This window comes from Muscardinus avellanarius, assembly GCF_963383645.1.
Source record: "Muscardinus avellanarius genome assembly, chromosome: 14".
NCBI lineage: Eukaryota > Metazoa > Chordata > Mammalia > Rodentia > Gliridae > Muscardinus > Muscardinus avellanarius.
The window spans coordinates 92,944,623-92,959,849 of NC_137800.1; the positions used below are offsets into that span (position 1 = coordinate 92,944,623).

The 15,227-nt window shown below is 37.7% G+C and overlaps 1 protein-coding gene across 1 annotated transcript in view; it reads right to left on the minus strand.

Moving 5' to 3' along the window:
• The window catches only part of BTBD9 (BTB domain containing 9), a gene marked incomplete at both ends in the record, with an annotated part of 383,151 nt that overhangs the window by 358,444 nt on the left and 9,480 nt on the right, over positions 1 to 15,227 (minus strand). The window contains 3 exons of the mRNA XM_080710958.1: positions 223 to 342; positions 3,727 to 3,946; positions 14,182 to 14,446. Coding sequence (XP_080567084.1) covers positions 223 to 342; positions 3,727 to 3,946; positions 14,182 to 14,446 — 605 coding nt within the window. The remainder of the gene's footprint in view (positions 1 to 222; positions 343 to 3,726; positions 3,947 to 14,181; positions 14,447 to 15,227) is intronic.

Genomic DNA, 15,227 nt, shown 5'->3' on the forward strand with positions numbered 1-15,227 from the left:
TCCCAGTACCTGGGAGGCTGAGTCAGGAGGTATCACACAGGTTCACAGCCAGCCTCAACAACATAGTGAGACCCTAAGCAACACAGTAAGACCCTACTTCAGACCGTGTTTGGTAGTTGATAGCCTGAAAACTCCTTCCACAAGACAGAAAAATACAATCTCCCTAAATTCCAAATCTCATTAAGTCAAAATCAAAATCATTTATTAACCATGAGAACTAACCTGCAGACACGGGCTGGAAAATACAATTTTTGCCAAGAACGACACAAATATTGTGAATGATCTATCACTCTGATCCAGTCAAGTTCATCCATTGACACTTCAATAAAGTAGGAATAAGATCTATGAATCAAAAGAAAAAAGGCAGAAAAAAGTATATTAAAATAACAATACAAAACTATATTTAAATAAAATATCAAAAGTACCAGAAAGTATAGAATTCACTAATTACACTTTCTATACAAATTCTGATAAGACTGAAAGATGTTTATATCCCTCTACTATAGCATTCACAATATATTGAAATTATCTCTCAGCTTATCTGTCTGCCTTATCAAATTATAAATTGCTTAAGAACAAGGACCATAGCTTGACAACTATCAGGCATGTAAGGCATTTATTTTTTTCCTTTTTGAGCAAGGCCAGGGTGCCTTGGCCATACTATATTAGCAGATTACTAGAGGGAGAGAAGAAGAAGAAGAAAGGATTAGGGGAGAGGGAACAGAAAACTGAGAAGTGAGAGGTATTCCTTCTCCGTCTTTGGTCTCCAGCCTGGATATTCAGCCCTTCCCGCTCAGAAGGAAAGCCTACTATGCCACATATACAAGCAGCCTGCACAAAAATATATGATATAGGTGAAAAGATAATGTGTTTCTTTTGGGTACAACTTAAAACTTGCAAGCTAATAACCTGGCAGTAATGAAAACAGCCTATCATCCTCTCCTAGTCAGCTACCATGGGCCATTACATGCTGGTCCCATTCTGAACAAATGTATATTCCCATGTCATAAGGCAAATTTAAATCTGAGATGCAGTTATTACTTTTACTGTAATATCAACAGGAACAATCTCAAAAGATTTAGGTGACCATAAATGTCAGCCTGCAACCCACAGTTGTGACCAGAAAAGGTCAGCTTGTTTTGTGTCATCCCCTCATTTTCTGCTGTCCCCTCAACTCCAATTCATTTTATTGCTCAGTCTCAAACTGGTTATAACCTTTTATTGAACCTCTCTGGGTTATCAGTAATGCAGGATATAATTTTACAACATGTCAAAATCCTTTTGGCCTATGATTCTGAATTTTTCATCTTTGCTTAGAATTACAACAACTTCTATAAGAAAAAAATACTTACATGGTAAAGCCCCCTGTGAATGTAATACAGATACTAAAACAAAGTATCCTATAAATATCTAATATCATGGAAACAATGATAACCACTCTCAGTTTCAAATATCCTAAGCTTTAATTATTTTATGTTAACTTTATTATTAATTAGATGAGTAAAATATATGAAGCTTTCAGACCAGTGCCTACCATATAAAAGTAATTAAAGTAATATATAAATATTATTTTTGCACTGTTATTATTAAACAGATGCTTGGGAATGAATGATGAATTAGCTCCAATTTGTTGATTAAATATCAAATTATATCCACCAAGATACATGTCAGGAAATATATTATTAATTTTAGAAAAAGTGAGAACCTGAAGACCTTGAAACCCACACTCATGGAAAATCTGACTCTCACCTCAAAGCCTCTCTCATACATCCCTCATCACCATGGCTGAAAGGCACACAAAATCCTGAAGCCACTAAGAACAATGAATTCTCAGAATGGAGATCACCTAATATTTTTTTACAAATTTCCTTTACTTTGAGGGTGATATTTATCTACACTCTATTTCTTTCTTCATCCATAGGGCAAAATGCATTTGAAAAGTTGATAGCCAGGCATGATGGCACATGCCTGTAATTCCAGTATTTGGGAGGCTGAGACAGAAGGATCCTGCAGGTTAACAGCCGGCCTCAAGAGCGTAGTGAGGACCTTTGCAACTTAATAAAACCCTGTTTCAAAATAAAAATTCAAACAGACTGAGGTGTACCTCAGATGTAGAACATCCCTGCATTCAATACCTAGTGTGTACGCGCACGCACACACACACACACACACACACACACACACACACACACACACACACACACACACAGAGTAAGGAATTATGTAATGTTAACCTACAAGGTGAGATACCAGACAACTGTTAAAAGTAACATTTTACAGGATTTTTTTTTCCCCCCTGTGGTACTGGGGATGGAACCCAAGGGCACTATATCTCTGAGCTATACCTCCCAGCCCTATTTTTTACTCTTTATTTTGAAATAGGGTCTCTCTCACTGAGTTGCAAAGGACCTCACTAAGTAGTTGAGGCTGGCCGCAAACCACAATCATCCTGTCTCAGCTTCCCAAATGCTGGGATTACAAGCGTGTACCACCACACGCTGCTAGAGGAATTTTTGTTTGTTTTTGTACTGGGGATGGAACCCAGGGGCATTCCACCTCTGAGTTACAACCCCAGCCCTATTTTTTATTCTGTATCTTGAAACAGGGTCTCACTAAATTGCAGAGGGCCTCACTAAGTAGCTGAGGCTGTCTGCGAACCGCGATCCTCTGGTCTCAGCCTCCTGAATGCTGGGATTACAAGCGTGCGCCACCACGCCTAGCAATCAAGGAATGTGTGTGTGTGTGTGTGTGTGTGTTACCAGGGATGGAACCCAGGGACATTCTATCTTTCTCTCTCTTTTTTTTTTTTTTTTTTTTGGTGGTACTGGAGGTGGAACCCAGAGGCTTTCTACCTCCGGGCTATACTCCCAGACCCATTTTATATTTTTTATTTGGAAACAGGGTCTCACTGAAGTTGCTGAGAGCCTCACTAAGTAGCTGAGGCTGGCTTCGAATCTTCGTGATCCTCCTGTCTCAGCCTCCCAAGCACAGGGATTACCAGCGTGCGCCACCACACCCAGCTTCAAGGAATATTTTAAATGGGTAGAGTGGATAACTTCACTCAAGGTGAAGTTATCTTTTGTATATCTTATCTTTATTTTGTAAAACTACATGCAGGTTTCTGTTTGATATGTGCATGAGTTCATTTGTATGTCTGCATAATTTTAAAAAACACTAGTTAACTACATACCAAGTTTAGCCACGTGTGGTACGGCACACCTGCAATCCCAGTACTTAGCAGACTGAGATACAAGGAAGCTCAAAGTTCTGAAGAGAGGCTTGGCAACGTAGAGACTCGCAGCAACCAAGGGAGACCCTGTTTCAAAGCAAAAACCAAAAGGGCTGGGGTGTAGCTTGGAGGTGGAATGTCCTTGGGTTCAATTCCAAAAACCATAAATGCATGCATGCATGCATACATACATACATACATACATACATACATACATACATAGTTTAATTCTGGACAGTACAATAACCCTCAATTTTTAATTTCTTCTATTTGCTTTTTTATATTATCTACAATATACATGTATCCAAAACTTTTATATGTAGGAAAATGTGGTTTTTAAAGCAATATAACCATTAACTCTTCCTACAAAACTAACTTTCAAGAGAAAAAACAATGATCACTCACACACACAATCTGTAGAAGCAAAGTAGCTGACCACAAAGTTATGTCCATCAAACCTAATGTCAATTTCCCTCTAGGTCATGCTTATGACTCACCGGCTGTCTCGGTCCCACAGGAGTAGCCGTATGTGATTGATAATGGACGGCTGACCTAACTTAATCTCAATGCCTGAACGGCAGTCATCATCAATTGGATGTCTAGAAAATCCATGATCCAAATCATAATTCTGTGTGTCACCATCTAATAAGGCAGACTTCAACTCCCCTTTTACAACCTGGGCTCCATACTTCATGGTTGCAATGTTTTCTTCTGGTACTATAGTTAAAAATAGAAAAAATAAGGTTAAAATTGTTTATTAAATTATTCTACTTTGAGGGAAAAGATAAAATTCCAAATTTTAGTTGACTCTAGTATCTGCATTTAATTTTAAAATTACATGAACAAGCATATAGAGATAGAAGATATGGAGTGTCTATAAGGATTAAGATACCAGAGCCTAAATTTAATGTCACTATCACAACCACAATGTACCTTAAACTAAATGTAACAAAGAAAAAGTTAATATTAGAAAAAGCATGTACTAGGACAAACAAATCAGCTTTGCAAAGTTCATTGTTAGTAGCTTTAATTTAATATATGGGACAAAAACGGCATGTAAGATGACCTATATCTGCATCTGGACTTAGGACAACATATAAAAGCAAAGCAAAACAAAGCAAACAGATCAAAACGTCCAATAAGTTGTGTGTGGTGGCAGATGCCTGTAATTCTAGTACTTGGGAAGCTGAGACAGGAGGATCACATGTTAAAGACTACTGTCTCGGCAACCTAGCAAGACCTTATTTCCAAAATAAAAATTTTTTTTCTCTTAAAGGCTGAAAGTATAACTCAGAGGTAGAATGCCTCTGTGTTCAATCCCTAGTACAAAAGAAATTGTTAAAACAGCACAAAATAGTGTTCCAGTGTAGCGTATATTTGTCATATATGAACATGCTGAATTCATCTAGCTAAAAAAAACGTCTTTAATGAAAATCAGGTAGTCTTCTGCCATCAAAATCAGTATCATGGCTATAATTAAAACCTCTCCCCTCTCTAACATCATATATGTCAAGTGCCAGTTGTGCTTTGGACATCAAAGTCCTCTATACAGATTCTGCTTCATAGCTGTAAAACCTGTCCCCCAGCTATTAATATTCTAAATCTGAGTATCTACATGGAAAGACAAGAAGTTGCACCAACGTGTCAAGAACTTGGGGAGTCAAAAGTTCAAACAATGGGTCCAACCTTAACTTCACATGTCACTTGGGGAAGTTACCCTCTCAAACTTCAATTTCCTAAGAGGGCAATGTCTATCCTCTAGGTACTTGTTTTAAAGATTAGATGAGATGACGTTTGTAAAAGCACATAATATGCCCTTTAAAAATAGCCAATACTGCCAGGCATGGTGGCCCACGCTTGTACTCCAAGTACTTGGGAAGCTGAGACAGGAGAATCACAGGTTCACAGCCAGACTCAGCTACTTAGTGAGGTCCTCCACAACTTAAGGAGGCCCTGTTTTATTTATTATTAATATTATTGGTGGTACTGGGGTTCCTGGAACCCTTCTACCTCCGGGCTACACTTTCAGACCTATTTTATACATTTTTTATTTGGAAACAGGGTCTCTTAAGCCAGCAAAGCTGGCTTCGAACCCACACAATCCTCCTGTCTCCGCCTCCCAAGCACAGGGATTACAAGCCTGCGCCACCACACCCGGCCTGAGACCCTGTTTTAAAAGAAAGAAATCAGGTTAAGTGGTGTAACTCGGAGGTAGAGTGCTCCTGGGTTCAATTCCAAGCAACACACACCCAAAAAAAATTGTCAACACTATTATTAAACATTTGTATAAAAAGCACACAAAAAGTAAACTATGCCAGTTTACAGACTATAAATAAATACTGAATTCTCCCAGTCAACAAACATCTTTGCTGTGAGATTTAAAGAGGGGAAAGTGTGGCTCTAAGGGAAAAGATATTAAGTAACTCATCATTACATATTTCTTGGAAAATTGCTTTTTAAAAAACCATTTAGAGCCGGGTGTGGTGGCGCACGCTTTTAATCCCCGTGCTTGGAAGGCAGAGACAGAAGGATTGCGCTGGTTCGAAGCCAGCCTTGCTGGCTTAAGAGACCCTGTTTCCAAATAAAAATATAAAAATAGGTCTGGGAGTGTAGCCCAGAGGTAGAAGGGCTTCCAGGAACCCCAGTACCATAAAAAAAAAACAAAAAAAACATTTAGAACAAGTATAAGAAAGAGAGAATGACTTCAGAAGAAGATAAAACATGCAGCTGAAAAGTGAAGGTTGAGCTGGGACTTAATTAATTAAAAAAGACTGAGGCAACTTAGCAAAACAAAACAACTTCAGTTATACCAGCATCATTCCATCAGAAGCTTCAGTGTTATAATGTGTAACTTTCTAAAGTCCAAAAGCTTATGATATTTATACATATTCCTATTTATTTAGCAAAACTGCTGGACATTATTATAAGCACTTTACAAATATTAATTCCTTTATGAGTCATAGTAATCCTTTAAACATAGTGCTGTTAGTATGTCCACTTTGAGGATGAGAATTGGAAGCTAAGAAAAGTTAGATGGACTTATTTCCCCAAGTCACACAACCAGCAAGTGGCAGCACTGAGGTTAGAACCCAGATAGTCTGTAACATTCTGCCACTTCCCTAAAGAAGGGTGTCTAATGGGAAGACTATACCTATTCTCTCTTTTTAACTCCCACATTCTTTTAAGGTTGCTTAAGACCTAGAGGAAAAAAACTAATAAAAAAAATTTTAAGTTGGACTTAATGTGAAAAAACTCTAGATTTGAGACTCAAACTCTTTTACTAACTACCCCCAAGTAAGAGGATAGTTTAGTCAAAAGTATTTATGAAGACTTATTCTATGCAAATAAGAATATTCTTATTCTGTGCAAAACATCAAGAGTAGTTTAGTAAATGAGACCAAGATAGCCCTGCCTTCCTGACAACACCATCTACGGATAAAGCACTTTATGAACAAGCAAACAAACAAGAGCTTCAAATCTGTGCTTTTCCGGTATCAATGATACATTTACTGGGTAAAAAATAAACATTCCCTCCTTGCTAGGTACAAAATTTGGAGGCACAGAATTTGTTGCTACAGACTACTGTAAACATCTCCTTTAGTTCTGACACCACAGTGAGGCAAGACCAAGCCAACAAGCCGAGCATCAAGCTTCAGATTCTGAGATTGGTGCTACCTTTTGGTTTACTCTTAACATAAGCTTCTTCAACACTAAAATTTATCAAGCTAGAAATAACATACTAGGCACAGAGTTTCAAATAAAGTCTAAAATAGGAATTTCTAACACAGGTCTAAGTCATCTTCTGAAATTTATTTCAAGAGTACTTGAGAACTTTTCTACCCATTCTTGATCGATTCATTCTCTGAATCTTTACTTCAAAATAAAGAATGTGTATACAAGTGGAAATTCTTTCATAGTACATTTCTAGGTAGAAATACAATCCACCTACTTTTTGCAAAATCCATAGTTAAGTGATGAAGTTAATAGGAAACGTGATCATGAGAGAATTAAAATCACAGAAGTTCAAAAGATAAATATAGTATTTGTCTATCAGCAAAGAGCTCTCAAAAATATAAGGTGGTAGGAATTAAGCAAGATAGCAGAGAGCAGTCATGATTTTCTTTATACTTGTGATTCTTAATAGATTTTACAAATATTAGGGGGAAAAAAGCTCTAAAGCTCTATAAATAGGTTCCATCCCCAATACTGCAAAAACAAACAAAAAAAAAAACCCTAAGTAGAACTGAGCCTTGATAGAGAAAACACTAATTTTCCCGACATAAATATCTCCATAGCTAAGATAAAATCTCGTGCTAAGGGAATGGTACAAGTAGTCCGAACAGCCTAAGGTGAAAAAGTAATTTTACTAAAAACAATTTCCCTTCCCTAGCTCTATAGGTAAATGTTCATCATATATGAATAAAACTAGGCTAAATTACATTTGAAAAAAACCCAGCATCATTGTTATATTAAAAGCATTCTCTCTTCCTTGAACTCCCCCATGAATTACTCAAAAAAATGACATTGATAAGCAATAATCACATAATTATCATTGCAGAACTGAGTGCTTCAAATGGTTAATTTCTCCTTTCACAAGAAACCCCCTGGCTTTATTATAACTCAGGTCTTATACCTATACTGATCAGCTAATCAATTCTAGGCTGCCAAGAACTGTGTAAAATGTTTCAAAGATTTCCTCACTCCTGCAGCCATGCCCTAAGCCTATCCACTTAACATATCCGGTTCCAGGACCCTACCAGCAACTCAGACCAAACCTAAAGTAAGAGGAAGGTGGAGGGAAAGAGTTTATAACTGAGGAGACAATAATGAGGATTTTAAAAGTCTAAAAGTAATTACTCATTTTGTTACATCTACCCTCCATCTTCCCACACTCTATCCAAGGCTGACCTCACTAGGACCTCCAATTTCTTCCTGGGCCTCTCCAACCTGTTTTGGTTTTGTTTTCTTTGTTTGCTTGTTTGTTTGTTTGTTTGTTTTTGCTTTGCAGTACTGGAAATAGAACTCAGACACATTCTAACTCTGAGCTACACCCCGAGCCTTATTTTTTATTCTTTATTTTAAAACAGGGTCTAAGTTTCATAGTTGCAGAGAGCCTGACTAAGTAGCTGAGGCTGGCCTTGAACCTGTGATCCTCTTGTCTCAACCTCTCAAGTACAGGGATTACAAGCATGTGCCACCATGCCAGGCTACCAATTTCAATATTGTGATTGAGGAGAAGGAGGGAGTAGGGCAGGACCTAGAGGGAAATGTACCAGGTATCATGTACATAGCACTAAAACTTAATAATGTATAGCTACAGTGCACCAATAAACATATATTAATCACACACACACACACACACACACACACACACACACACACACACACTCTAAGCCAGGTGTGGTATCACACACCTATAATCCCAGTAGTTGGAGGCCGAGACAGGAGGATCACAGGTGCAAGGACAGCCTCAGCAACATAGCAAGACTATCAGCAACCTATTTCAAAAAAATGAAAAGGGCTGGGGATATAGCTTGGAGGTAGAATGCCCCTGGGTTCAATTCCCAGTAACACACACACACACACACACACACACACACACACACACACACACACACTCCTCCTACTTCTATCTCAGCTATCTCTGCCTCTCCAAATTCTTCTTTCTCTACCTTATGTCCCTGGCTACAGTTCTTCTCCAATCTCAGACTCACTCTATTTTCCAGCCCAGGTTTCAACTCTGTTTATCTACTGCTTTGACTGCTTCCTAAACACCAGTAATATGTCTGTTTCCTATTAGATACTTCTCCAAATTCATTCACCAAATGTTCACCAATATCTGTTTTATACTGTTCAATGTGCTATGGTGAGGGTACAAAAGTCAATGAAAGGCCGGGCGTGGTGGGGCACCCTTGTAATCCCAGCGCTTGGGAGGCTGAGGCAGGAGGATCGCACAGGATCAAAGCCAGCCTCAGCTACTTAGTAAGGCTCTCAGCAACTTAGTAAGACCCTGTTTCCAAATAAAGTATAAAAAAGGTCTGGGAGTATATAGCCTAGAAGTAGAAAAGCCCCTGGGTTCTACTCTCAGTACCACAAAAAAAAAAAAAAAAGTCAATGAAAACTACAAAGATCTTCCTTCAAAGATCAAAAACAACTAAATACAAATATTCAAAACACTGTGACCAAGGAGACAACTTCCACACAGATTTACAAAAATGAAAAAGAACACATCAATAATACAACAACAGTTTCCTAATTTGGACTTATTTACAGAATTTGTACACATTACTTCAATGAATTCTCATAATAATACTAGGAGATGTAAAAACTTAAGTAATTTATTACCAAGATTTTAAACCAAATTTGTCTGGCCCACAAATCTATACTTTTTCTCTTATGCCTAGTGAAAACAAATCTAGATCTGATGAGTCAGGAAAGGAATCCAAACTAAGGGCATCCACTTAAGATCAGTCAGTATTTCACACATGTCTAAAGTCTTGGCCAAAGAAAGATTGTTCAACAAAATTATTAGCATTATACAGAATTTAACAACTTGAATGTTCCCAATACCCTTAAATGCAATAAATCTAAAAACAAGCCCAATATCTTCTTCAAAGTACACTACTTCATTAATGCTAAGACACATGTTATTCAAATTTTAATATTTCTGAAATTAGAATGAAGACATCATGGTGTGTCACAGTTTAACTGGCAATACGGTTTCCTTTCTTGGTAGTGCATAAGATAACGGTGCTTCAGAATTCCTGACTTCTTAAGATTCAAGAAAATATACCACAGCGGAGAAATCCCAGTACTGTACTCACTGGGACTTGACCCAGTGGGAGAGGGGCGGTGGCAGTGATATCACACCATAGGAGAACGTGCAACCTGGCACCCCCCACAGTCTAAAGCAGCCTCTATCGACTCTCTGGGTTGGAGACTCTGTGATACAACCCAGTAAAGGAGTAGTGGGGTCTGAGATACTACGGACTCGAGATCCAGAGCACCTTAAGTGAAGTCATAGCGACCCAAGGGAAGAACCCAGAGAAGGCACAAACTTCCGAAATCATGGGAAAGAGGAATAATACTGGAGCAATGAATGCTCACAACCCCACAACATCAGAACACGATAAAAAAGAAAATCAGAGATTTCTAGAAGATCAAATCAGGAAAATAACTGTAGAAATAATAGAGGTGCTTCAAAAAGAACTCAGAGAGAGCCAAAAAGAGATAAAGGATGCAATTAATGAAGTAAAGGCATCAATTTAAAGTACAAACAACCGATTAGAACACATGGAGAACAGAATCTCGCTCTTAGAAGATGATCATTCCAAAAATGAACGCATAGTTTCTAATCTAGGAAAAAATATCCGACAGCAGGAATCTGATATTGAAGAAATATGGGCCCATTTTAAGAGAGCTAACCTAAGAATAATTGGAATAGAGGAGGGAAAAGAAAGTGAAACCAAAGGGATCAACAATCTCTTCAAGGAAGTAATAGCAGAAAATTTTCCAGACATAGAGCAAGAGGTCGATATGCAGGTCCAGGAAACGTATAGAACTCCCTTTAGACAGGATCAGAGAAGAGGATCCCCACGCCACATAATTGTCAAAATGACCAATGTGGAAGCCAAGCAGAGAATCTTAAAGGCAACAAAAGCAAAGGGCCAAGTGACATTCAGAGGCAAGCCAATTAGAATCACTCCAGACTTCCCAAACCAAGTCATGAGAGCCAGAAGGGCTTGGAGTAACATATTCCCAATTTTGAAAGAAAACAACTTCCAGCCAAAAATTTCCTACCCAGCAAAACTCTCTATCAAATTAGATGGAGAAATAAGAAGCTTCCATGACAAACAGAAACTGAAGGAATTTATGTCTTCAAAACCAGCACTAGAGAAAATACTCAAAGAGATTAACTACAAAGAAGAAATAGGTAACACACATCAGAACTAGAGAAACAAGATTTTCCATCCAACAGACAACTAAGATTGGTTATCTGTGGAGATTCATTATTTATGTTAGTCTTTTACCTATCTCTAAATGGTATTGTTTGCCTTTATTGTTGTTAATTTTTAGGATTTCTAGTTGGAATATTAATATACCTTCAGATATAGCATTTGGAAATATTTTATCCCATTCTATTAGTAACTGTTAACTCTGTTTACATTGTCTTTGGATATACAATATTTTTTTATTTTTTAGGGAGTTTGTATACTCTTCTGTTGCCTGTGCCATTGAAATCATAACCAAGAAATCACTGCCAATTTCAATGTTGTGAGGTTTTATGACCCAGATTTTCTCCTAAAAGTTTATAGTCTTAAGATTTATATTTACGTCTTTTATCTATTTTGAGTTAATATTTGTATATGGGATTAGGTAAGGATCCAATTTTATTCTTTTCCATGTAATTATTATTTTTCAACAATATTTAGTTAAAAGATTATTATTCCCACCACCAAATGTTCGTGGAAACCTTGTCAAAAATAACTTGACAATATAGGGAAGAATTTAGCTCTAGGCTTTTATTTAACTCCAATGGTTTATATATCTGCCTTTAGAATAGTACTACACTGTTTCAATTATTGTAGCTTTATATGGTTTGAAATCAGAAAATATACATCTTCTAGCTTTGTTCTTTTTCAAGATCGTTGTGGGTACCTAGAGTCCATATTCCATATTAGGATAGATTTTTTTCCTGAAAAATAAATATATAAATATATGATAGTTTCACCTAAAAAATAGGAAAAAAGTATTCTCTGGTAAGAAAGAAAAAGAAATATTGAAATGTTATCTTTAAGTCATCAAAAGCTTGGTATCAGACAAATGAAACTGTTATGTGAGATTATCATTTTTAATTTTTGATAAATTGCTATAATACTAGATGTCAATCACTAAGCCAAGCATGGGAGGGAGGGATAGGGAGAGAATGGGGTGGGGATCGGGTGGGGGCTGACTGGGCAATGTGTGCATGTATGTCTACAAAAGTATGTATCCCACTATGATGTATGAATACAGTGCACCAATTAAAAATTTAAAAAAAAGAAAATATAAACTTTATCCTAAACTTAATCCCCAAATATAAATATCTTAAGTCACCAATATTTAATATTTGCCCATAATATCCTTTCTGCACATATATTTTTTCCATTTTCCTGACACTACTCTGTTTTAAGACTATATCAATTAAGCATAGATTAAATACTCTCCTTACTGATCTTCCTGAATCTGATTATTCTCTATTGCAGATTATTAAGTATAGCACCACAGATGAATCTTTCCAAACCACCCCTGTGCATATCTTATCCCCCTCTTAAATCAGCTCTTCTCTACCTACAGGGACATTCCAATCTAGTTTCAAAGATTTCCATGATTTGGCTCGAACTGATCTACATAGGCTGTTAGTCTCACCAGTCTTACCCACCTGAAATTCAAACAAATCTTATGTCATTCAAATCAAACTTGAGTTTCATAACCTCCAGAAAATCTCCCTCAATCATTCTGAGGCACTCTCTTCTAAAGTGCCACAGCAAATACTCTCTTGAACACTGTTGTATTTAAGTTCCCATATAAATTATACCTTATTTCCACAATGAAAATAAAAGTACCAAAGGCAGGCCGGGCGTGGTGGCGCACGCTTGTCATCCCCGCGCTTGGGAGGCGGAGACAGGAGGATCGCACTGGTTCGGAGCCAGCCTTGCTAGCTTAAGAGACTCTGTTTCCACATAAAAAATGTTAAAAAAAAAAAAAAAATAGGTCTGGGAGTGTAGCCCATGAGAGTGTATACAGAAGGTAGAAGGGCTTCCAGGAACCCCAGTACCACAAAAAAAAAAAAAAAAAAAAAAAAAAAAACACAAAAGTACCAAAGGCAGAAACTGGCACTTACACAGCATAAACTACTGGCTACTGAGACAGGCTGACTCTTGGGTCTTCATCTCTCGATGTGGCCTCAAGAAGTCATCCGATCTGTCTACACTTCAGTTTCCTAATTTGCAAAATGTAGTTACAAAGAGTTACGACCTCAAAGCCTTATTTTGAGAATTTTTTTTTCAGGTCTGGAGGTGGAACCCAGGGGCATCTGACCTTCGAGCTATACCCCCTGCCCTATTTATTCTTTATTTTGAAACTGGGTCTCACTGAGTTGCAGAGGGCCTTACTAAGTAGCTGAGGCTGTCCGCGAACCGCGATCCTCTGGTCTCACCCTCCCGAATGCTGGGATTACAAGGTGCGCCACCACGCTCGGCTTTATTTTGAGATTTAAATGGTCACACTGCGTGTTAATTGCTATTATTTTCATTCATTAAAAAACCACCATGTAAGCCAGGCATGGTGGTACATACATGTAATCCCGGCATTTGGGAGGCTGGGACAGGAGGATACAGGTTCTCGGCCAGCCTCAGCTACTTAGTGAAAGCCCTTGCAACTCAGTGACACCGTGTTTCAAAATAAGGAATAAAAAATGGGGCTGAAAAAAAAAGTGGGGCTGGGGGGTGTAGCTTGGAGGTAGAATGCCCCTGGGTTCAATCCCCAGTACTGCCAGGAAAAAAAAAAAAAAAAAAAAACCCACCTTGTAAGTGTTAGAAACATACATTAGCATTAGCTACTGTTACTATAATTTAGAATCTTCATGTTTACAGTACCCAAAATAATAGTATACAGCATTCCTCAATACTTCTTTGATAGAAGAAGGAAAGGTAGGTCTTAACATGAAAAGCTTTTGAGGAAAGTGTCTACTTATGACATTCTGGGGAGCAGTTGAAGAAATCTGACCAGGAATGACATAACATACCTATGTTGGCATCTACAGTGGCTATCAATCTCGGGAAGCATCAACAGTGAAATGACGGGAAAGATATTCCATAGGCAGCAGAGCTACATGTTCACAGCCCTACATATACCACTTGTAGTTGGGAATGCAAAACTTTTTGGAGAATTTGAAATAAACAGATACTTACTGAGCATGCCTCTGTAATTGAGGTCCATATCCCGGCTCTCTGATCGCACTTTAATAGCATCCAGAATGGCATCAGGGGACAACAGTCCTGAAGGCCTCACGACATTCAGAAGTTCAGTGAGGCTCATCAAAGGTAAACGCACAGCCTGCATGATTTCTGCATGATTCTCCTTTGAGTTGTGCTTGCACCAGTTAAACAAGGCTAAGAAAATGTCTTTTTCAGGAGCTGCAAATGAATCTCTTAATACGATGTTTAAAAGTGCTGTCTGAAAAACAGTAAAAAGGAAAAAATCTAGTTATGATGGAGTAAAACGATATGCATAATCAAGTAGTAAAACTTTAGAGAACATAGATATCACTTATATTTAGATGATTCTTTTTGATCCTCTTCTTTCTTTATACCTAGTGCCACATATTCTCTTGCCTATTATGGTTGTGTGAGTATTAAGAAAGGACAGTGACACCTTTCTTAATTCCCCAGACATCTCATACCACTGCATAAAGCTTTTAGTCTTTCAAAAACATCTATATTCATCTTTTTTAAAATATCAAGAAGAAAAGTGAGGCCAAAAGTGGTGGCATAAGCTTGTAATCCAGTACCTGGGAAGCTGAGACAGGAGGATCACAGGTTCCAGGACAGCCTCAGCTACTTAGTGAGGCCCTCTACAACTCAGTGAGACCATGTTTCAAAATAAGAAATAAAAATAGGGCTGGGGGTGTAGCTTAGAAGTAGAATCTCCCTGGGTTCAGTCCCTAGGACCACAAAAAAGAAAGTGACAAACTAAGGTGCTATCAATACATACAAATTCTTTAGGAGAATGTAATTTGTAAGTCAATAAGATACATCTGGCATTTAAAATTCAAAATCTTTTATCCCATACTTAGACTGCACTACTATATTATTTATTTTCAGACCTCCAAATTAACCTCCAGCAACACTAATTCAACCCTCAAAGATCCTTGCCCTTAAAAATTAGATAATAAAAATTATAGTTAACACTCAAATCAAGATATGTAGCTTTTCAAAAGATTTTTTTCCTTAGAGAT